Raw genomic sequence first — 25,655 nt, 5'->3', positions numbered from 1 at the left:
TACAACATAAATGCAAATACTATACATAATACATTTTCAATCGGAACAGACCTGTCCCTACCCATCAAAAACTTGACAGAAGAAAAAATAAACTCTTTGCGTGCAAAACTAGGAAACCTTGAAATATTGATCATCGATGAAATATCTATGGTTGACCACAGACTTTTAACATATGTACATGGAAGATTGAGACAAATCAAGCAACCAGGTGACAACACCGCATTTGCTAAAGTGTGTATTCTTGCCGTCAGAGACTTTTATCAGTTGCCCCCAGTGAAAGGTTCTGCTTTGTACAATGACTTCAAGTACATAAACCTATGGGAGGATGAATTCCATATTGCTGAGCTGACTCAAATAGTCAGGCAAAAGGACTCAGACTTTGCTCATGCCTTGAATCGCATACGCACTCATACAAAGGACACACCTCTTCAAGACTGTGATGTTGAAATGCTCAAAAGTTGTGAAACTGGAGAAGACAACGACACATTGCACATTTACGCTACAAATAAAGAGGTTGATGATTATAACCTGAAACGCTTAAATGTGACCTGTCCAGAGTCTGTCACCATAGAAGCACATGATTATGAGAGAGATGCTGAGACAGGAAGACTTCAGATAAAGGATGGCCATCATCACAAGGTTTACAATACTTGTCTCCAGAAATATATCCATGTAGGAATAGGAGCTCGTATCATGTTGCTGAAAAACATCGATGTGTAAATGCGTAAATGGTGCTTTTGGAACTATTGCAAAAATGGTGAATGCCAATCAAGATAGTGAAGACAATGAGCAAAATTTCCCAACTTCCATCCACGTGGCATTTGATGACCCCAGGGTTGGTCAAAAACAGCGGGCAAAAACACGCACCATTGACCCTGAAGGGAGAATGATAACCATCCTAGAACCTGAGGAAGAACATGTTACCCGTAACGGAGGCTTACGCAGACAATATCCAATAACGTTGGCATGGGCATGCACTATCCACAAAGTACAAGGCTTAACCATTGACAGAGTTGTTGTGTCTCTCAAAAAGATTTTTTCCTCTGGACAAGCATATGTCGCTCTAAGTCGTGTCACAAGTCTAAGTGGCTTAACAATTGAGGACTTTAAAGAATCTGCCATTTATTGCAATGCAAAAGTATCAGAAGCAACTGGCAAAATGCAGCCATTTATACCACCTCTCTCTTCCACCAACACCACACAATCTGCTTTCACCATCATATTGCACAACACTCAAAGTCTTAAAGCTCACTTTCCAGATGTTGAAACTAATATTGTAATGAATAATGCTGATTGCATTTGCCTTACAGAGACATGGTTAGGAGTTGATGACCCACCACAGCAGCCTTGTCTTACAGGCTTCCAGTTCACACGTTTCTCGAGGTCAAAGTTATGACAACACTCATCCACAATTGCAACACTTGAAACAAGACTCTCATGGTGAGGTTGGAATATATCATTCAGTGACAAAAGATGTTCAAATATGGCCTACAAAGTGCTACAATATTGAATGTCTGATATTTCAAGTGAAGAGCATTAACTTGACTGCTGCTGTTGTTTACAGACCCGCAAGTTATCCTGTTGCCATCTTTTGTCAACATCTAAAACAACTGATTGACCTCGTTGATCAATGCCCTGGCATGAAAATCATTATGGGAGACTTTAATGAAAATGCACTGGATAATGGTAAGCTGGTGAGATTTTTCACTGTACATAATTACACCCAGTATGTACAAACAGCAACAACTGACAAAGGCACTTTAATTGATCATGTTTATGTGAAAGATGGTGCTAACATACTTGTGGATGTGCTGCCAATTTATTACAGCTATCATGAAATGGTACGTATTGCAGTTCTGTAGATTTATCTTCATAGTACACATTATTGAATATTGCCATTATCATTGTCATCTGTCTCTAAGTGTGTCACAAGTTTGCACATGCATTTTGTAAATAATTTCAACATAATTTATTTTTGAGGACAGATTATACTATGTTTTTAAAATGGGATTGTCTTTTATGTCATTATTCTCTTTCTTGCATCAAAAACTATATATTAATTTTTTAATGTAGAAATTGAGCATTATTCTGCTGAAAAAAAAAGTACCTTGGGAGACTCCAATGGACCCCATAAAGACTAGCGACCACTTTGTTGGAGCTAGTCGGGATCCAAATTAAAGATAAATGGAGTCTCCCATTATTTCACTGCAGACATGCTCAGCAATGAAATACACACTGATGTGTACATGTTTTAATACCAAATGACAAAATCAATTTAACTGATCACTTGTACATCCAAGACTGCTGATGCTTCCAGTATATTACACCTACCATGCCCGGGAACATAATGCACTTTTATAGCCTTTCTTTCCACCACTGTTAATATTACCCTTGTTATTGTCATTTTCATATTTGAGGAAGCTTACCACACACACACACAGACACACAGACACACATGCACGCATACATACACGTCCTGAACTATCACACTGAGGCAGCATCCCATATCAATCCAGTAACTAGACTACTTCTCCTTCAACAGGTAAACCTCCATCATTTGACTTATCACGTCTTTCTTATTTGTATGACTGGCTGTTAATTCATATAGTACAGTTAACTTGTTTCATGGAAAAACAATCATTCATTCTTTCTTTCTTTCTGTACCTGCTTTGCCTTCTCTTTTATATCATGACATATGACTCAAAATATCTCCTCATTACAATTATTTTCTTACAGAAACCTTAACCTGTGGAGAAGCATCCAATATTCCCCATCAAAAGCTGTGGAACCTACACCTGTTTGAACACCACATCCTAATCCAAAGACTCATATGAAGCTAAAGTTGTCCAGAATACCTTCAATCACAAGTTCAAGGCCACATAAAAAGGTAAGTAACTGATTTTAACACACTGATCACATTCACATGCTTTTCATGCTAAATATGCCACTTACAATTCCTAATCCTATGTCCTGTATCTACCTCAAATTGTTTCCATAAATTATAGCCATGTCTATATCTATTAGGAGCCCAGACATCATCTCCAAATTCATCTGGAACTCCCCTGGGCAGACCGTCAACTATGTACAGAAAGCCCTCCTCGTTACTTGGGGCACTTTCATTCTCCTGTTGCACTACAATAATCAACATGCAGGATTTTGCCCTGGCAAAACTACTGGATTGCTTCTTCAATCAGGAAAAGGTGGGCCATGACTCAGTTAACCTGTTTACCAACCTTGCCCATAGATGTGCCATAATTACTAATTCTACAAATGTTTTCTGTTTTCTTTCAGACTTTCCCAAGCCAGTATTATGATGTGCAACATCAGGACTGTGGGCAAAGACAACAGGACTCATGATTACATTGTCTAGTGTGGTCTACCATGTCTGTGCTCAAAATAATCAAATATCATATATTCAGCACTGACGTGACCCTTGACAGGACCCTTTCCTTCAAGAATCATTTAAAAGGAACAGCAGCCAAGGTGAAGTCCTGGAACAACTTGCTCAGCAAGCTTGCTGGTGCAAAATGGGGTATTTCAACCTCCACACTACGAACCTCAGCAATATTGTGTCCCTGTTTGGTCCAGGTCATACACCATGTGGACACCCAGCTTAACACAACCATGCAAATGATTACTGGAACAATACGCACAACACCACTCCCTTGGCTCCCCGTTCAATCAAACATTCCACCCCCACACATCCGGCGAGCAGACTCCCACCACCTACCAATCTATGAAGATATCTTCAACCCACCCGCTGCTCGACTCCCATCCAGACGGCCTAGAAAAAGGAGTGGGTGTCCCAGGAGGTCCCCAATAAACACCCGATGTTAGACCCTTCTCAACAGGTCCCTGACCTCCCAAGGAGACAGTGGTCAACCCTCAACAGGTTCAGGACTGCACATGGCCCCTGCTTGGCCAGCCTTCACAGATGGGGCAGTAGCCCTAACCCATTGTGTGCTTGTGGAAAAGAGCAGACAATGGAACACATCATTGAAGCCTGCCCTCTCCAACAACTGAGGGGAGGATTGGCCACCCTCCACACAGCAGACCAGGAGGCAACTGTTTGGCTGAAAGACTTTGTATTTCCTAAATAAATAGCACTTTTTTTTGGGACATTGACTCATGACATACAACATCTTGAATGTTTTATTTGAATGCTGAATTTTGTAAGGGGAAAATTTGGATACGCCAGGTTGTATTCATATGTATATATATATATATAACATCTGTCAAGTAACCATATATGTTCATGCTTAAGGACACACACAAACAACAAAATGTGTGTTTTAGTATTTTTGCAAAAGGTTCTTGTTTATTGATATTATAATGATGACTGCTTTCTTTCTTTTTTTGTGATCAAGTTTTTATTATTTCATTTTCTTTTTTAACAATATACCAACATTATGTCTGTTTTTGATATTTGGTGTTTACTTTGATATTACAAGACATTACATGTAATTCATTGTCCAAACAAAGACATGTATTGCAATGGTGTGGAAATGCTGTGTTGCCTTGATGTGGATGTACACTCATGACTTTTCAAATATAGTGCTAATTCATGCTTTTAATAATAAGTATTAATTATTTCATATTCATATAGCTTATTCCATTGAAAAAATACTTTTTTTTCTCATATGACTGACACTGCCATATTTTCACATGGGATGTATTTCAGTTACAGTGTGAAACTGTTAATACAAGTAGTTAAAACAAAATGGAGTCCCTGTATTCATTGTTCATCAGACACCCTCTGCAGATTTAGAAAACAGATTTCACTCAGAACCCAAACCAATTCATTTCCTGTCAGGCTTTTACTGTAAAATGTGGCCAGGAAAATATTGAGTAACAACAATGAGATCTAGCTCAAATTTTGCAATTTCCCCCTTGTGTCAATTTTGTGTTACTACAAAAGTAGTTTGACTGACATATGGATACAAATGTCTGCTATGAGTAAAATGTCAGATATTAGGATTAAATAAGTTATCCACAACATTAGCATTAAAAATAGCACGTTTGTAGTGTTTAATCTATGAAGTTCAAAATTTTGGACCATTTCCAAAAAAGTGCAGAGCTGTACAATTGACTTGTGTGAAAGCAAAAAAGTGGTTCCCAGATTTCTCCGCTGGCCCATCTTTGGCTTATGAGAAAATTTCCGCACATACTCCTCTATTATTCAATTCTACAATTCAATTTGAGTTGTTTCTGATTGGCGTAGAACCAATTAATTAGTTTGAAACACCTGTTGGTCCTCAACATGGCAGATGTAGGACTACATTTGAAACTCATGGATGGCCACAAAGCACCGAGGAGTGTCTATTTTGTGCGCGAAACGCGAGCGATCGTATCAAGCCGGGCAGGAAGTCACACAAAGAATGTATCATGTCATCCCAAAAAATGGTGCTACACAATGAATTCCAGTTGTTTCATATCAAGCCCTAGCCTATGTAAGTGTCTCTAAACAAACGGCCGTCAAACAGCCCATTCATTCTGTGATATTCATTAGACATTATGCTTTCGTCCACAAACACTAATGACATTTGGGGAAAATGCAAGAAATGAAGTACACATGGGATAATGTCAGAAAATAAAACAACAACAAAAAGGATTCATGGATAGACTACAATCTACTGAGACATGTTGTGGACCTTTGGTTTAATTCCCTGCATCAAGCATGTGAGTTCAGAAAATGGTCCGTGTACCTTTTGATAGTTTGATATTTCGTTTTCAAAATAAAACAGATTTACGGAAATACAGCCGTTTTCCCATTATTCCATTTTGAGACACAAAACCAAATAACGGAAGTGCTTCCGTTTTCCCATTTTCTCTTTCAAAACCAAATTACGGAAAAACCAAATTGAAAAAACGGCCCAATTTTGATTTCTGCAAATTCTTTTTTTTTCTATTCTTTTTGATATAACCGTGACAACGACGGACCGGAAGTGGAAGTTAAGTGTAACAACTTCAGAATAAAACTTTAGCATGCTAACCGCTAACTTCTTATATTATAGCTTACCGCTGTCTTTCTACACCATATGGTTCACATCTATTTTATTTCTGTGAAAGTATAAGAGCTGGTTGTTTGGAAGAATGTGATAGGCATATAATTGTCATTTTAGCTTGAGTGCGTGAATGCATTTTGTGGAAAAACTTTACGTTCCCTGAGCATCTATAACGTTAAGTCACCAGCAGAGGTCCCGGTCAATAGGCTAGTAGCCTATTATTATTACGATTATTATCAGCAGCAGGCATTATTGGAGGCATTATTTACAGGCTAATCATTTGAAAATGAGAACTTGTAATGGCTTAAGTATACTTGGTGTTTAGCCACAGGGTGGCGCAGGGTTTACACGAATAGTAGACATGCTTTGAGGTTCAAAACAGCAAGCTCTGTGTCTCATCAAATGAGCTGCGATCATTTCATTTCAACCGAGAGGTGTGTGGAGGTCGATTCAATGGAGAGCTGCAAGGAATACAAATTGTGTTTTATTAGTCCTTTGGCGATAATTTTATCCGACTGCTTGTCATTTCTCCGCGCTTTGCACCGGGCGTCATTGGTTGCCATAACAACGGCGGCGGAGACTCCTTTCCCGAGTCAAAATCCTTGAGGCCAACTGGCCGTGATGAGTTCTGCATTTTAACTGCTACACTACTCAGCCTTTATAAGCAATGTAAACTGTAATGTGACCTCAATTTAACTGACAGTAAACATGTATTCCAAAAATGTACAGCCCGGACCTAATTCACCGACGGACAGCCACCGCCAATGGCAACTATAAACTCATTAATTTTACCCTGGCATCTTTATATGACGCGGTTGATTGATGCTGGTTCAAAGAAAACGTAGTAGAACTTCTAGACTTATGTGTATTAAATTATAATCATTCATTTATCAATCGTTATAATACGTTAGGATACATATGATGTCAATACCTTGGCGCCAACGCTGGACACAACAGCGCCACCCCGAGTGTCTACAACGCCTGTGTTACCTGTTGTCAGTCTACTGTCTGTGCTGACTGTGACCACGAGGAGTGGAAAAGCCATGTTGATTTAATTCAACAAAATGTGTCATCATATGTATCCTATCGTATGATTGATAAATGAATGATTATAATTTAATACACATAAGTCTAGAAGTTCTACTACGTTTTCTTTGAACCAGCATCAATCAACCGCGTCATATAAAGATGCCAGGGTAAAATTAATGAGTTTATAGTTGCCATTGGTGGTGGCTGTCCGTCGGTGAATTAGGTCCGGGCTGTACATTTTTGGAATACACGTTTACTGTCAGTTAAATTGAGGTCACATTACAGTTTACATTGCTTATAAAGGCTGAGTAGTGTAGCAGTTAAAATACAGAACTCATCACGGCCAGTTGGCCTCAAGGATTTTGACTCGGGAAAGGAGTCTCCTCCGCCGTTGTCATAGCAACCAATGACGCCCGGTGCAAAGCGGGGAGAAATGACAAGCAGTCGGATAAAATTATCGCCAAAGGACTAATAAAACACAATTTGTATTTCTTGCACCTCTCCATTGAATCGACCTCCACACACCTCTCGGTTGAAATGAAATGATCGCAGCTCATTTGATGAGACACAGAGCCTGCTGTTTTGAACCTCAAAGCATGTCTACTATTCGTGTAAACCCTGCGCCACCCTGTGGCTAAACACCAAGTATACTAAAGCCATTACAAGTTCTCATTTTCAAATGATTAGCCTGTAAATAATGCCTCCAATAATGCATGCTGCTGATAATAATCGTAATAATAATAGGCTACTAGCCTATTGACCGGGACCTCTGCTGGTGACTTAACGTTATAGATGCTCAGGGAACGTAAAGTTTTTCCACAAAATGCATTCACGCACTCAAGCTAAAATGACAATTATATGCCTATCACATCCTTCCAAACAACCAGCTCTTATACTTTCACAGAAATAAAATAGATGTGAACCATATGGTGTAGAAAGACAGCGATAGGCTATAATATAAGAAGTTATGGTTAGCACGCTAAAGTTTTATTCTGAAGTTGTTACACTTAACTTCCGCTTCCGGTCCGTCGTTGTCACGGTTATATAAAAAAAAATAGAAAAAAAAATGAATTTGCAGAAATCAAAATTGGGCCGTTTTTCAATTTGGTTTTTCCGTAATTTGGTTTTGAAAGAGAAAACGGGAAAACGGAAGCACTTCCGTTATTTGGTTTTGTGTCTCAAAACGGAATAACGGGAAAACGGTCGTATTTCCGTAAATCCGTTTTATTTTGAAAACAAAATATCAAACTATCAAAAGGTACACGGACCCTCACTACCACATAATACCACTTCATGCAAATGAAGCTATTACGTCATGTTTGATTAAAAAAGCCTGCATGAGCACATGTTGCTATAGTTATGTGACTTTTGAGGTCACGTGAATATATTTAGAATGGTTTGATAATTTGCCACTTAGACCATGGGGAGGAGACCAGCTGAGTAAACTGATCTGTGGATGAGAAACTTGCAACTGAAGAAGTTACCCCCACCCCCCGGCCTAGACACTGGGGAAAGTAGGGAATCTTGAGGTCACCAGATGAGGGAACTTCTCGGTTGAAGATCCAGATTAAGACAGTTTGTATCTTGATGGAGGTGGCGCAGGGGTGGAGGTGGGCTGGGAGTTTTGCTGAAATGACAGCTGGATGACAGCAGAGAGAAAAATTTGACAGCTAATGACGGATTGGTAGAGAACAGGTAGAGGCTGGCAGACTGTGACTTGTTGAAATATGTGAAGAAGGGTGGAGCAAGAGAATAGTGGGAAAACAGAGAAGTGGCTTTGAGGTATACTTACATAAACAGATGGTCTTCCTGTCTGAACTTTCACTTACCTTCATTTAGGTAAAATCATAATAGTACACTCACATCTGTGTCTTTAGCCTTACAGAATATTTTACAGCCTCTCCCATACACATCCATTATTATCTCCAGATTTCTCCCAAAATTATCATGATCATGGAACTGTGATTGCTTAAACATTAAAATACCTATTGAAACTTTGAAATACGCATCAATAGGTAAAATTTCAATTTATGTTTTGATGTTCAAATGGAGTCTCTATGTGAAAGTATACCACAAATGTTATTAGCATGTAAGCTAGCTGAAAACCAGATTTCAAGAAATGTGTGACTTGGAAAGAGTATGTATTGCTTGGAGCTTTCAGGGACAGAGTGGGGAACGTCTTGCACTACGGCAGATGAGGGTCACGGTGGGTGGTGAGGGTCACGGTGGCTGGTTTGGGGCGGAACAGGTTAGAACCCACAGATTGCCACTCGTGGCTATATTTTTCATTGGTTTTGTTTGTTTTAGATTATTGTTTCATAGTTTTCCTGTTTCCTTGTTGTATTTTGTTCTTTTTTTGCCTTGGATTTTTAATTATATATTTGTTTTACACTATGATGTAATGTTTGCTTGTTGGGACCCCAGGAAAGCTCTCTGGTACCACTCAGCTACCACTATACCACTGAGAGGAGTGGATGTGGAAAGAAAGAACATGAAAACAAACAAATCCGTGGTGAAATCAGCTGGAGAAGAGCTAGTTATCGTTACCTCTAAGCAGCCGGTGGCTGCAACAAACAGCTCAGGGAGGTTGCACTGATTTACACTGTGAAGCGTTCAAGATCTATTCAGTAAGAATGAGTATTCGGCGAAGGTAAATTATAATGTTCTCATGACGTGTTCAATGTAAACTTGTAAAATGTAGCTTTTGGTGAGAAACTTGAATAAATCCAGCTGTTTGAAGGAGAAATGTGTTGATGTTTTCACAGCACTATAAAATAGATATTAGAGACAGAATTATGATGTATCATATAGCCTATAGTGAAAAGGCTTTTTGCTTACTCCTTAAGGTGCGGACACACCAAACCGACATCAAAGAACCAGCAGTGACTAAAGCCAACTGTTGCATCGTCTATGTCGCCTCACATCGCCCTGTGTCAGTTGCATTTGAACACACTACACGGACTACATCCGACTACATCCGACGGCCAAGTAGCACGTACATTCTGCGCTTGCGTGAGAGAGAGCGGAGTGAGAGAGTGGTACATCCTGTCAGCCGAGGGGTTTCCTATCTGCGCAGCCAAGCACCGCAGCACCTCCACGGACTATTACATCCAGACGGTCCCGGTGTTTCCTCCGCAGGCTCCACTTCACTCAGCTGCCCGACAAATCCGCTGCTTCTTCCCACTTTAACCTGAATAACAAACCAGGGCTTGCTGCTCCGGTCGGATCCAAACGGAGAGACGGGGCTAGCTCAGAGACTAACTGGCTATGCTTCCCTCTGGTCACGCTGCGGCTAATGCTCCGCTAGCCTTCCAGCTAGCCCCGGCTCTTAGCGGAGGCAAACTGGCTGTGCTTCCCTCCGGTCATGCTGCGGCAAACGCTCCGCTAGCCTCCCAGCTAGCTCTGGTTTGTTATTCAGGTTAAAGTGTGAAGAAGCAGCGGGTCTGTCGGGCAGCTAAGTGCAGCTGAGTGAAGTGGAGCCTGAGGAGGAAGCACCGGTTAGCCCCAGTTTCACTACAGGCAGATTCACTCGCTACAGGGGCGAGGAAATAAAACCTGAACAGCCAATCAGAGTGATCTCTCTCACCAACAAGCTCCGCCGCCGATTCAACATGCTCAATCGGCCGAAAAGCCGCCAACGCCGAAGTGCCGATGGTGCGGGACACACGCTCACCGATGGCCCGACTTTGGTCGACGGCCGACCGTCGGCTTGGTGTGTCAGGGCCTTTAAAGATGTTTTTCATGTGAAAGAAGGTTATGCAAAAAATTGTTTCATAAATGTGTATTATTGAATTTGTGCTCATTCAAATGTAGTGTAATGAAGGGCTGAATGACTTTAAAACTGTTCATTAATTTTTTAATAGTGTAGATTTCTGTGTTTCCCTGGCACAAAAGAAGAATAAATAACAACAACAACAACAACAAAAGAAACATCAGTATAAAAACACTGATATCAGTTATTGGCCATTATTGTTATTGAAAACATTTGTATCAGTATCAGCCCAGAATTTCAAAATCAGTGCATTTCTAGTTTAATTTGTACATCTTATTATTATTTCACAATGTCATGTATTATTTCATTGTTTATTTGTTTGTTTATTTATTTGTTCTTTTTTTGTTTACTGATTATTGATTTATTTGATTATTATAACACATGTACTACATGTTACTGAAAGCAAATTAGCACATATCTTAATCATATTTTTTATTGTTAGCCAGGTTGTTTACTTGCATTTTGGTAATAAACATGTAGTACTTTGACTGTTGAGCTGCAGCAAATTTGGGTTTGGGACGGTGGGGGCCTGCCTAGAGCACCAAATGTGCTGGGACTGCCACTGCCATATTCAACATCAATTTCAAGGACTTTTCAGGGACTTTCCAGTTCAGTTCTCTCAAAGTCAAGGATCCAACACAGCACAGGTTGAGACATGGATCAAGGTTAATTACTGTTACAAGATCACAGACGACGACAACAACAACAACAAAACAAAAAATCAAAACAAAAAAAAAACTTGAATGAGACTTGAATGTATAAACACATCTTAATAATTGTGCTGTGCTACAGTGATGCAAACAACATCAAAATAACCTTAATATCTAAGGGGAACTTTCAATAATGCATGTCTAAATATGTCTATTTTCAAACAATTTCAAGGCCTTGATTTTTCCCCTCAGATTCAGAAACTGTCAAGGAGCTGTGGAAACCCTGTATGAATGTGACAGACAAAACATTAGCCTGCATAACTTCTAGCTAGGTCTACCTAATAAAGTGGCACCAGACTTTTATCACAGGAGACATTTTGACCTTTCATAGTAGGAGAAGCACAGGTATTACTAATGACATTAACACTGGCTCAGTTCTATTCAAGAATCCCAGTGAGTGTGACAGTAAGCACGCATGCACAATACCAGGATCTTGAAATTAAAGCAACAGCAGCATCGTTAATTTCATTTCTTAAACCTGTGCTTGTCCTGCTGTGACATGTCAAAATGGCTTCTGTGGAGAAAGTCCTATTGAGTGTATTTAGATGCTGCGTAAGAATCTGAGAGGTCCTGCAATAAACTGTGAAATTATGGGCAGCAAACTCTCTTCAAGACAGAGTTATTCATTACTGTAGATCCCATACTGGCATCCTGCCTGCGCAACTAATGGTAAACTAATGAACTACAATGGATAGGAAATATGTCCCAAAATGTTGAAAAGCTGAAAAACAACAAACAACATATATTTACTTGGATCCTCTTCCATCTGCATCTGAGCAAATGAGAGGTGCAGATCATGCAGTTCACCGTCTGCTACGACATATGGAAACTACACCAGACTTCTTTACACTGATTTTACCTCTGCCTTCAACACACTCCAGCACCACCAGGTGATCAATAAACTACAGCCCCTCCAAGTTCCATCACTACCAATCCACTGAATCCATAACTTAATCTGAAAGAGACCACAAGCAGTAAGGGGTGACAATTCACTGTCACGCACCATTATTCTCATTACCAGTGCTCCACAGGGGTGCGACTCAGTCTGTTTCTCTACACCCTCTCTACAAACAACTGTCAAAGTCCATCCAGTATTATCCTTTGGTTTAAATATGCTGATTACATGGCCATCCTTGCACTGCTCAATAAAAACTCCTTCACTGTTTCTGCCTATCAGCCTTCTATATACTACCATTTTAGCTCATTGTGCGATGATAACTTTTGCAACGCCCTCCTCACCAGCCTCCCCACCAAACTCATCAACAGACTGCAAATCATTCAGAACTCGTCCGCCCGGATCACCACCTGCATCAAATCATCCGACCACATCACCCCTGTTCTCATCCAACTTCACTGGCTCCCTGTACAATACCGCATCCACTACAAAAACCTTCTCCTCACCTACAAAGCTCTCCACAATCTAGCCCCCACTTACCTCTGTGACCTCCTTCAGGAATACACCCCCTCCCGCACCTTCTGCTCAACCTCTGCTGGACTCCTCACCATCCCCACCTCACGTCTCAGCACCATGGGTGTCCGAGCCTTCAGCTGCTCAGCTCTCAGACTCTGGATCTCCCTCCATCCACACATAAGACAGTCAGACTCCATCACATCATTCAAATCCCAACTCAAAACCCACCTGTTCAAACTGGCATATTCACTCTAACTAGACACTGTGCACTACACTTTTTATGTTGATGTTTTGTTTTAATGATGTCTTACTGATCTTTTATCTTCTATGCTCTGTAAGGTGACCTTGGGTGACTTGAAAGGCGCCTCCAAATAATATGTATTATTATTATTATTATTATTAACTGGTCAACTGAACCTGATATTACCAACTTTTCAGCACAAGGTGAGGAGTTTCACCACTTGTCAATGTCATGTTGGCCGATTCCGATAATTTATTTTAAAGCCAACATCAGTCGATACCGATGATGTACTACTTACTACTACTATAAATTGTGTAACTAAAAGTTGGACCAATAAAAAAAAAAAAAAAAAAAAAAAAAAATTAACAAACTCAAACTGCCTTTAACGTCATAAATCATAGTGAATACATTATGGAGGTGGTACAAACACTCATACTCTGATATTTGGTTGAGAAAGTGCATTTACATGAGTGAAGTGTGAATGCAGACATGGCTATAGATGTTAATTTATGGCTGGGCCTACTCATCTATTTGTCAAATACATTGTAAAACCAAAGATTTTATTCAGTCTAATATGTGAGACATACACATGTAAAAAAAATCACTTACGTAGCTGATACCAGCCGCCCTCTTGGACAGATGGTAGAAAGAGCCGCTGATGTAGAATAGAGCCACGTGGAGTCGGTGCAAGAGGGTCAGGCCCTGATGGAGGACAAACACAGCTGGCAGGCACGCTCTCTTCTGGGGCTCTGTCAGCAGCCCCACGGCCCTCTGCATCCATCTCCTCAGCCAAGACTCCAGGCTCCACAGCCCAGATGCTGCCTGCCGCTGCCTGACACCGCTGCGGCTCTGTCCACATTCCAGCTCGTTCTCCAGGCACACCAGGACCTTGTCCAGGAGGTAAGGAAAGAAGGAATGGCAGAGGATGAAGAGGCCTCGTCTGGCCCGAGAGGGGATTTGATGTTTAGTGGGATCCACCTGGATGACACTGACATACTCCTCTCCCAGGGTTTGGTAACCTGGGGAGAAAAATGATACATATAGTTATTACTTAATCATAATACTATTAATTAAACATACATAAGTAAAGTTGTTGCTTTAGTCTGCTACTACCTGAGAATGTTGTTAAACCATAGTATGCAAGGTCTGACAGCAGCTCGATCTCTCTCCTCCAGTCCAGCCATCGTTTGGATCCTACAGGAAGTTCAACAAACTTTAAAAGAGAACAAGAGCTGGATTTCCTACACAGACCAGACCACAGCAACAAAGCTTCAGATTTGAACTGCTGCTTCATCACTTTGACGTACAAAAATAGCTTTTATTTTAATGATGACCAGTTCATCTTTGGTTTGAAAAAAATGGTCAGTGACCACTGAATTGAATAATCAAGACTTAGACATACAGTGTTAGGTTTGGGTCTCACAAACACCCACACAAGCTCGGACGTAGTTCACTGTTGTGTGGAAAATGGATACCAAATATCAGTGTATCTCCCACTGCCCCAGACAAAGGAGTTCAACTTGAACTGTTCCAATATCTCTGGGTCTTGTTCATGAGTGGGGGTAGAATGGAGCATGAGATGGATAGGCAGTAAAGGCCCATTGTCTGCAGTGATGCAGACACTGTGCCAGACTGTCGTGGTGAAGAGGGAGCTCAGCTGGAAGGCAAAGCTTTCGATTTACTGGTCCATCTACGCCCCAACCCTCACCTATGGTCATGAGCTTTGGGTAATGACTAAAAGAATGAGATCACGGATACAAGAGGCCAAAATGAGTTTCCTACATGGGGTGTCTGGGCTCAGCCTTAGAGACAGGGTGAGAAGATCCAGAGGGAACTCGGAGTAGAGCCACTGCTTGCATTGAAAGGGGTCAGTTGAGGTGGTTCTGACATCTGATCAGGATGCCTCCTATTAGAGGTGTTTCGGGCACTTGCAACTGGTAGGAGGCCCCGAGGCAGGCCGAGAACACACTGGAGGGATTACATCTCATCTGACCTGGGAACGACTCAGGATCCCCCAGGAGGAGCTGGAAAGCATCGGTGGGGAGAGGGACGTTTGGAGTACTTTGCTCAGTCTGCTGCCCCAGATAAGTGGATGAAAATGGATGAATATCTGTGCGTCCTTTTACCATGCTTAACCTACGATAACCAATACATGACTGTTTTTGTAACTTTTACTCTTCAACTCTGCATTTACCAAGTGACAAAGCAGCATTTATATCAGTTGATATGTCAGAGAATCAGAATCAGAAAGGCTTTACTGATCCCCAGGATCAACTTAGTGAAAGTAAAGCAGGGAAAACATAAAATATGTGCAATATGCTACAATGTTAACACTAGTAGGGATGCACAATATTGGATCTTTTGCTGACATCCAATATGCTGATATGTAACAACTCATTTGACCAATAACCGATACAAATATATACACTTTTTTTTCCCTAACTTATTTTATTTATTTTTTTTAAAACTTTATTTTTTCATGTTTTTTTTGTACAAAACATGGGCAGCATCAGTGTAATGAACAGAAATAGGTATGGGTACAATATGATGCGGCTAAGTAATACAAATGCTAGCCATGTAGTGCCCTTATAGACACAAAAGAAACAACAAAAAAGGAGAGAGGAACAAAAGGTATACGTACACATATGCCTGCGCACCTGATCTCATGAGTGCACATGTTCACTTACGCCCATTTGTCTAAATAGTCATACACAATCATACACAGTTGCACACATACATATGAACACTCATAGGAACGAAACATGAGAGAACCGTGGGGTTGCGAGTAGGCCGTATGTCACATACATTACAGCAATATAGTTGCAATATTGTTTTTCTTAAAACCAAAATATATAAGGCATTAAGGTTGGTTATCACCTCTTCTTGTAATATAAGTGCTCCATTTTTCCCAGAGGGCATCACCTTTGTCCCTTTGTAATCTGAGACTAAATGTCAGTAGTTCCATTGTTTGGATGTCTTTAATTATGGCCTCCCACTGATTAACCGTGGGAGGTTCTGTGTTGAGCCATCTTCTTGTTATGGCTTTTTTGCTGGCAGCCATGAAAATTTTTGGGAGGTATCTGTCTTTTTTTGGTAATTCTGTGTCCATATTGCCCAGGTAGAATGATAAACAAGTGAAATTAAAATTATACTGCAAGACTTCACTGATAATACTTTGAACTCCTACCCAGAAGGATTTAAGCATGGGACAGCTCCAAAATATGTGTGTATGATCTGCCATACTGTGTCCACACCCTTTCCAGCATGTGGGTTGTAGTCCTGTCTGTTTAGACTTTTGCTTTGGTGTTATGAAGAATCGGATATAGTTTTTCCAGGAAAAATCTCTCCATAGTTGTGAGGCTGTAGTAGTGATTTGTGTGTTAATTACATTTGTCCAGTCTTCAGAAGTAATTACGATTCCCAACTCTTTTTCCCATTTCTCCTTAATATAGTTTGTTGAATGGCCTCTTAATTCAGCTATATGTCTATATAGTTCGCCAATGATCTTTCTGGACAGTTTTGTATTATAGGCTTTGATAAACATTTTGGTAATACCTGATATATTTTCCTGTATAAGTCCTTTAATGTTCTTATCAAAGTAGTGCCGGAGTTGGAGGTACCTATAGAAATCCTGCCGAGCAAGGTCGTATTTATCAGATATGGTCTTGAAGTCTATAAATTCCTGGTTTTCGATGAATAGACATAATGTGGAGAGTCGTTTTCTCGTCCATTGAGTGAAGCTTCCGTCATTCATACCTGGTTTGAAATCTGGGTCATGGATTGGCCACATTAAAATTCGAATTTCTTTCTGAATGTTAAGTTGTTTCACCAAGCCAAACCAGGTTTCTATAGATAATCTAACCCACTGGCTCTGGATATCATGTTGTTTAGCCACCACTGGGCTTCCTAAAAAACTCTGTATAGGCCTGTCTGACAGTGATAACTCAACATCTTTCCATTTTGCGAAGTAGTCTTTATTGCACCAGAGCAGCAGTGGTCTTATTTGTGCCGCTAAATAGTAATCTTTGAGCCTCGGTAAGCCCATCCCCCCACTATGCTTTGGCAACTGTAAAGTTTTGTATCTCACCCTGGGAGCTTTTCCATTCCAGATGAAGCGGGATATCATCTTATCCCATTCTCTAAACTGACTATCAGGGACACAAATGGGTAAGGACTGAAACAGATAGAGTAATCTGGGCAAAATATTTGTTTTTATTGTAATCCTAACTTATTTTATTGATCATCAAGTCTCTTCTATGGTGGAATTCACATCATATTACACATGCATACTCTTATGGTGATGGCCCACCAGCAGGTAGAGACGTGAAATACAATATTTTTCGATGTATGCAATATTCAATAATTGTGCAAATTAAGAACAAGCATATTGGCCGGCTTTGATAGTTCATTTCAAAGCCAATATTGGCCGATACAATGACGTGCTGATATAATCGTGCATCCTTTGCTATATTACAATGTATACAACTAGTGTGAAGTTAGAAATATAATATGTGCATAATGTGACAATGTACAACATAATATATACATCAGGAGAAATAAGAATAAGAAATATATTCGATACATACCATATGTGCAACATCTGTTAAATATACATTCACAAGTAGTATTGCTGTTGCTTCAATTACTTCACCATTTAAGACAGTGTTATAAAATTACTGAACAATTATTGTACATCGATATCAGTTTTTAAGATATGTTGGGCCATTATTTCCCCAGTCTACAATCTACTAAAAGACAACGTGGACAGCAGGAGCCATGACAGCGTGAGGCAGCATCTGATTTGCTCTAAAGCTAACGTTACATATTAGTTAGTTGAGCTAGTTAAAGAAGACAAACGGTAACGTTCATTCCCAGCGAGCTGAACTTGAACAAACTTACCAGCAAGTGTTTGAACAGCTTCGTTTGCGTTGTTTCTCAGGAAACTTTGATAATATTCGTCCTTTTGACTGGACCGAATCAACTGGGACTGGTTCGCAGGAGCGAGCGGCATTGTAACCCTACGCTAACAACAGAGAGCTCATCTTTCAGTTTTACAGCATGTTGTTGTCAACCCAGTAAAACACTTACTTGACGTTATCCTGTAGCCTACAAACTGCTGAATGCTCAGACTAATAAACATGAAAGATGAAAGATGGGCTGCAGAAAATACACAGCACACCGATAACAGCATCTAAATTAACTACTGTCTTGTTTCCATGGTGTCACACTCAGTTTTTATATTCTGCATGGGTTTCATATTCTATTCTACGGCTCTGGCTAAATCCAGGAAACAAATAGGAAGTTGATGCTCTGTAAGAAACAAAACAGACAACAGTGCCCCTCCCTGGTCGGAGGAGGCATTACATGCACACCTTCAACTAGAAACAAGCTCCCTTATAAACTCTTGTATTTCCAAAGAGAATATTTGAAAAGGAATAAAACTTTCGTTTCATCATCATTTCACATAGATTTGAATGATTTAAGATTAATTTTCCTGTCATTTTATTCTGAGTTCACAAGACAAGGCTATACAGGCACAGCACAGATAGACTTCAGGTGGTGCCTGAGGACCTGCCCTGTTGGTCTGTGGGTAAATAAGTGCCCTTTTTGCAAGACTTTTTTTCTTTTTCCTTTTTGAATTCTATATTTTAGTTTTTAATTTTGGCCCATGACGTCAATTGTCAATTAAATGTGTGTTGTATGCCTGACAATGAATTTTGTTTTCCTTTACATAAATCAACATTTCCACCATAAATTAATGCAGAAAACTTTACCAGACTGCAAGAAATGAAGTGTTTGAGGCTCAAAATTTCCTGGGGGAGGACCCCCAGACACCCCCACTTAATATGTGTTCCCAGCAATGTTCAAATGATATGACACCCTTGTCTGCATCACTATATAGGTATTAAAATAAATTAACGAATATGTTAGCAAGTCAAAGATGTGATATTGTATGTGACTTTATCTTTTTATCAATAATCATGAGAAGGTTGCCCTTTTTTTTTTGTTTGAGCACCTGCCCACCATCATAAAGTTTGCGACACCACACTGGTCGGGCTCGTAACAGGGGAGGATGAGACAGCCTACAGAGCAGAGGTCCACAACCTGGTCACATGGTGTACAGAGAACAACCTGACACTCAACACCAAGAAAACCAAGGAGCTCATTGTGGACTTCAGGAAGCAGGGTACTGACCCAGTCCCTCTGTCCATCAGTGGAGACACTGTGGAGAGGGTCCACAGCTTCAAATTCCTGGGTGCCATCATCTCTGACCGACTGACCTGGTCAGACAACACTATGGCAGCAGTGAAGAAGGCAGAACAATGACTCCACTTTCTGAGGCTTCTCAAAAAAAGTGACCTGTCTGTGAAGCTCCTGGTGCTCTTCTATCGCTCCACCATAGAGTATCCTGGTGTACTGTGTGTCTGTGTGGTGCTCTGGGTGCTCGGCACAACTCAGCCCAAAAAAATCATCAGCTATTTTACAGTTAATCTTACTTATCCTATGTGCATAGACTAATACTGGCACTGTAAACATTATGAGTTCCACAACAATCCTGTTTTAATGTGCTATATATCTGTATGTGTGAGGTGATTCATGGGTCTTCACATAGGCTGGTTGTCCTTTTCCTTAAAAAGAGAAATAAACAGATTTAATATGAAGGAGTACAAAGAACAAAACATTAACTGGGATGAAGCTTTCACAAGTTCAGACCCCATTTTGAAAATGGCCATATCATTTGTTCTCTTGCCAAATTTTAGCCTAATTATGGAGTGTTACTTAGCTCCTTTCCCAATCCAATTCCCAGTCCAATTAAATGGCCTAGTTGAGCTGTGACTACAGCTCGATTTAACTGTGCATGTAAATGTACTGAGTGACTTAAAAGAAGACTCAGTCAGGCTCACAGCCAGGATTTTACAAATACTGAGGTCACAAGTTCCCCTGACGCCAACACAACAAAAGTCTCGAAAATGATTTTTCATATTTTTTCCATTAAGTTACCTGTTTGACCATATCATGTGCACCTTTTATTTCTCAGCATGGATGTCTAAATGGTGTTCAATCATGCTTATAGAATGATTAAACATTGCACATTAATGCATTATGAATGTGCTGGTAATACAACAGTACAACCTACTAAATATCCTAACACTAGGCCAATATTATGAAACAGTTTTAATGATGTTTTATGCCTTTAACTGCACCTCCAAAATTTGCATTACTCCAGTGTCACAATTGCTGCTAAAAACTCCTTGTTGTAACACAGCAGCTATAAAGATCCACAGTACAAGCTGCTACAAGGCACTTTTCTACCAACCTGTGTAAGTAGGTTAAGTACATTCATTCATTCATTTAAAGCTCGGGCATCTTTGCTGTGATCTGCCCGGAAAGTTGCAGAACCAGTTTCTTTGTCTCCCCAGTGCAGCTCCCAGAGCCAGCTAGGTATACTATAACCACTACAGAGAACATCCCATTATAAGCCCACTCCTATCCTTTTACGGGGACTTTTCTTAGCACTTGTATCAACAGTCTGTCCTACCATCCAGGAAGTTGAACTTTGCTCTCAGTGAGGGGAGGAGTTGAGTTTTCCTCTCCCTCCTCCCTTTAAGTTAAGAGCTACTTGTTACTTGTTGCAGATGGAAGGTGTATAGAGTGGGAAACACTCTGCTGTTTGGACTAAACCACTTTCGAGCACAGAGGGAGAGTCTGGGAATTCGACAGGTAAGACACCTATTTGACAGGCTGCATGCGCAGTGTGAAATTCAGCAACAAACTACAGTATTTGTTCGCTAAGCTGGTTTCAAGGCATCAGCCCAGACAGGCTTTGGAAGGCTGATAAAGACACTAAAGTAATCACATCTGCTCTGCTTTGTGATTATCATGTTTAAATTGGACCTTTTGTTATGCTTAAAAAGTTCTGAATCTTCAAAATGTCCCCCTGATGTTGATTCTGATTAGACAAGAGAAAAGTAGAAGTCTTTCCCGGACACTGAACCAGTCAGTTTAGGTAAAGGTTTTCTTTCAGTAGCACTGTTGTTTTAATGGATTCTTCATTTGATACATCAGATGCAGTGTATTCACCGTATGTGAGCGGAGCAGCACTGATTGTTAGAAGCCAACAGAAATACAGTCAGACAGTATAATGATAACAGATAAACATCACCATGCAGACTTGTGTGGAGTTATCACAGGTATGAAATCACAGTCACAGCTTCCAATACACACCTGCTGTGTTACTGTAGCATTTCAGTCTTATCAGGAGAGCGTTTGCTGAATATCCCTACACCATCTACACATAAATATCAAATACTGATATTTTTTAATTGGACTTTTTGTGCAAGTTATTACAAATATATTTATTTAGTGTTTCCCTAGAGCCCTTTTTAGATAGGAATTGTGCAGATTTGCAGGAAAGCCCAATCAGTCTTTTTTCAGCATTGGCAGTATAAAAACAAAATCGGGGAGTGCGGCAAAATGCTGCCTACCTCGGGGCAATGGGGGGCGTGAGCAAGTAACAAAACGTGTAGCTCAGCATGTGACCTCAACAGTGACGTAGAGGGAAGCTGCCGCTGGTCAGTCCTTCGGTGATTCTCGCCTAAGTCGGCCCGTTCTTCACCGCCCCCGTCATTTGACGGTTAATGGCCTCTTCATTTGCGAGGACAAGGAGGGCGCGCAATTCCTTGTCTCCTCAGTTGCTCATCTTTACAGTGTCTGTCAGGTTTGCGTTTCCCTCTTGCTACTAGCTGCTTGCTAATTCCTGCTATCGGCTGTTTCCTGTTTATCCACCGCCAGTGGCTCGCACGTTCGGCGTCATCAACAGGTCCTCCCACAAGTCATCAACAGCCCCTCCTGTTGCAGAAGGCCGCCTCGGTCTTTTTAAACTAAAAGGGTTCTGCCAATATGACTACCCTACGAGGCAGAAAATTGGGCACCTCGGATCAACTCGCCAATCCGGCTCTATGTGTCTAAACATTTGCAGAAAATCTGGCAGTGTAAAAGGGGCTTAAAGGGGACATGTTCCTCTGCCTGTTGCTGCTCCCTCTCTCTCCTCGTCCGCTCTTCAATTTCAATGAGCTCTGCATCCGTGTACGTCCGTGTACTCTATGTTCAAATAAATACGGGCGATCATCAAATTCAAATGGCTCATCCAGATCCAGTTGGTCAAAATCAGGTAAAAATTTAGCCATGACTACTCCAGAGTAACTCCTCGCGTTTGGTAAGGTCACTCCAGCGGTTACTTCCGGCAATAACTTTCAGAGCCAGACTTTCACTCTCTGAGTGATTGTATACTAAAGTTGCAACAGGCAGAGGAACATGTCTGAATCCAGCTAAAGGTAAACACAGACGTTCATCAGACGTTCATTTCTCCTTTCCGTTATGTTGTCGGATAATTATTCTAACAATCCGAGCCTATCTGTGTGAAAAAAATGCACTTTTAGTGGGCGTATTTTGACGTTGTTTGACATTGTCTGAGTGCCCTATTATTTAATATAGCGCACGCTCACAGGCTTTAGACAGGTCAGCCCTAGCTTCGTACTGGGGAAGTGTCAAATATTGAACATCCTATCATTCATTTAGACAAAAGTAGATCAGAAAATAGGGCCCAGGTTGAAAAGAACATTAGTTCCCCTTTAAGATTTATATATTTTTTTTGTTGTGAAACAACACTTAATCAGAAGCTAACGGGTTTCATGTGTTGAATGCAGAAAACACATTTTTACATGTGAATGTTACATCTGACACACTGCCATTTAAAAGCTTGGAATTTTAGTGGTTTTTTTTTCTTAATATCTAACAGAGACGGCTGGTATAAATGGGCTAGCAGGGCTAAGCCCTGCCTATCTTTTACAATAACGACGAGAAAATTATTAAGTTAAAGAAAATACTAAAATATTAGTTACTGAACCTCAGAACTGATTGTTTTTGGTGGAACCTATAGCAGCAACAGCACTAAAATAGTCACAAAAACCAGGATTTATCTAAATGGGCTGATTTTTTTCAGCCCATACTCCTAGAATCAGCTTCCAATCATTGTTGTCACATCGTGAGTGACAGGTGTCGTGACACGCCCCGTTGATTTAATGTCAAGTTGGGCTAAATTCATTCAGCCCACGCCACTGACTTTTGACCAATGACAGTGCGTGGAAGTACAGTGAGGGCCTGCCCACCAGTGTTGCCAACTTAGCGACTTTGTCGCTATATTTAGCGACTTTTCAGACCCCTCTAGCGACTCTTTTTCAAAAAAGCGACTAGCGACAAATCTAGCGACTTTTTCTGATGTTATTGAAGACTTCTGGAGACTCTGTTGTGAGAGCACGTATCATTCTTGTTCTTCTCAATGAGCAGCGGGTGCTGCCGTGGGCTGCTCTCTCGCCCCAAATCACTGACAGATGGCCCAGTCCTCCCTCCCAGCTGCAGTCAGAGCAGGAGACATTAACCCCTCCACGTCCAGACTGCAAGTGAATCGCGCATGCGCAGAACCGCCGCTGGCTGAGGGCGGGATGTAAATGTAAAATTGTCTTTGTCTAATATAGATCACTGAAAGAAGGTTCATTTGTAGTTCTAAACATATTCAGGGTGTTTTTTTACACAGTTTTTGTCTCTCCCACGACGTTTTTCCTCTCTCCTACAGCGTCCATTACAATTACGTGCATATGGACAATTATGCAAATTAGGTGATGACGTCATTTAGCGACTTCTAGCGACTTTTAGGACAGCCAATAGCTACTTTTCTTACTGAGGAGTTGGCAACACTGCTGCCCGCTGTTACTGTAGTGGGAGAGTGAGCGTTGAGTCTTGCGAATTGCGTTAGCATCATGCTCAACAAGGTGCATTATTTTAAATGCTGTCTATCGAGCGGGACCTCATCCAAAAATCAGCGGACTTAAATGACTTGGTGGTTAACCTGTTTGCATCCCAGAAAGGCCGTTGATGTGAGCTTCTCTTCAAATAAGGTAGGCCCAAGTAGGGCTGGGCGGTATTCGCGGTGACGGTAACCTACCGCAATAAACATGAGCCGCGGTACTGCTTTTGTGGTTACCGTCATAACACAGTACTCCGACTACGGCGGCAGAACGGGGTCCGGCGGCCGGCCGGCCTGCCTCACCTCCCTCGCTATGTGATGGAGGTGGCCTGGCCGACCGCACCAAACCCAGGCCCGTGGGAGAAGGGGGCCCGGGAGCCGCCGGCCCTCCTTCTTCCCTCTAAGTTTATACATAACGTTTTATACACAATAATAGATGGATTAACCACTGTTTTACTTCTGACGATAAATAGTTTCCATCCTAGACTTGTATGGCTTTTTAAATTGTTTTATTTAAGGTGTAAAAAAAAAAGAGAGAAGACGAAACCGCAATATCATACTGTCACCGCATCTCCCCAAAAAGCATGATATTGATTTTAGGCCATACCACCCAGCTCTAGGCCCAAGCCCTAAGGAAGGGGAAGGAGTAATGCTCCTTTAATAAGGAGCATTACTCCTTCCCTTTCTTTACTTTCCTGTCTGTGTGTACAGCGGAAAATAGTCTGTGTGTGTGTGTGTGTGTGTGTGTGTGTGTGTGTGTGTGTGTGTGTGTGAGAGAGAGAGAGAGAGAGAGAGAGAGAGAGAGAGAGAGAGAGAGAGAGAGAGAGAGCTTTTGGCATAAGAAGATTTTTGTAGTTAGCCTAATTCTCTAGTTTTGTTGTAGTGCATTGTTGCTGTAACCTGGTACTGTATCTCAGTGTGATGTTACTGCAGCTGAACTATTGATCAGTATAGGCCATAGGCCTAATGCGTTAGCCCTCCCACCCAATTTCACCACAAGCCGCTATTGATAACTAATAACTATTTATCCACCTTTTTCCAAGCCTCCATGATACCTCGCTTGATTTATGGACCCAATTTCTGATGCTGTACCGGAACCTGCGTTTTCCAATGATAACGGTACATAATGGTATGCTAATCCTTTTTTCTAGAACAATAGGGAGATTAAAAAAAAAAGTGAAACACACTACCTGTCACACTTTAGATGGGATAATGTGATATTACCTCTATCATCCCTGGCATGGATCAATGCACAGGCTTTCCTAGGCTGCAGCCTAGGGGCCACACATGTGTAAGGGCCCAAGATTGGCCAGGCTCTTTCAATAAGCTTGTGCGAGATGAGCCAGGGCGGCACAGATTTGATGACCAGCTATCACCGCACAATGCATGCTGGTTAGATTTGTGTCCAGCTTCATCCCGACTTGCAAAGTGCACTCATGCAAAGTGGACTACAAAATTCTCATGAAATCGAGGCAGCCGCAGTTTTTAGAGCCAGACACTGCAGTTGATCTCCACCCACTACAAGACCCAGAGCATGATGGGAAACGCCTGGCTCTCACCTGATCTAACAGCTGATTGGTTTAGATGTTGACTATTTTCTTAAGCTGAAACCATTTCCCTCAGTGGAAATGAAGCTTTTATTGACTTTTATTTCATAGATAAGAAACAATAAATTGTGAAGAC

The 25,655-nt window shown here is 41.0% G+C and overlaps 2 protein-coding genes and 1 long non-coding RNA gene across 4 annotated transcripts in view; 2 read left to right on the top strand and 1 right to left on the bottom strand.

The window, feature by feature from the left end:
• Positions 1-18,464, bottom strand: part of pex10 (peroxisomal biogenesis factor 10) — a 43,703-nt gene extending 25,239 nt beyond the window's left edge. For both annotated transcript variants that reach the window (XM_033628805.2, XM_033628807.2), the window contains exons 1-3: positions 18,068-18,464; positions 14,282-14,362; positions 13,778-14,187 (exon numbers count right to left, since the gene is read on the bottom strand). In XM_033628805.2, coding sequence (XP_033484696.1) covers positions 13,778-14,187; positions 14,282-14,362; positions 18,068-18,179 — 603 coding nt within the window. In that variant the 5' untranslated portion in view covers positions 18,180-18,464. The remainder of the gene's footprint in view (positions 1-13,777; positions 14,188-14,281; positions 14,363-18,067) is intronic.
• Positions 767-5,815, top strand: LOC144464176 (uncharacterized). The gene is made up of 2 exons (XR_013491958.1): positions 767-3,200; positions 3,292-5,815. It is a non-coding gene; the product is annotated as an uncharacterized LOC144464176 (long non-coding RNA).
• A 2,256-nt stretch (positions 18,465-20,720) lies between the features above and the next one.
• plch2a (phospholipase C, eta 2a) overlaps positions 20,721-25,655 on the top strand; it is a 390,371-nt gene continuing 385,436 nt past the window's right edge. The window contains exon 1 of the mRNA XM_078170322.1: positions 20,721-20,890. The gene's annotated coding sequence lies outside the window, so the exon portion shown is untranslated. The remainder of the gene's footprint in view (positions 20,891-25,655) is intronic.

Source organism: Epinephelus lanceolatus, chromosome 8 (assembly GCF_041903045.1).
Source record: "Epinephelus lanceolatus isolate andai-2023 chromosome 8, ASM4190304v1, whole genome shotgun sequence".
Taxonomy (NCBI): Eukaryota; Metazoa; Chordata; class Actinopteri; order Perciformes; family Serranidae; genus Epinephelus; species Epinephelus lanceolatus.
Note: the sequence above shows the minus strand (reverse complement) of the source record. Positions and strands in the feature narration are given on the sequence as shown.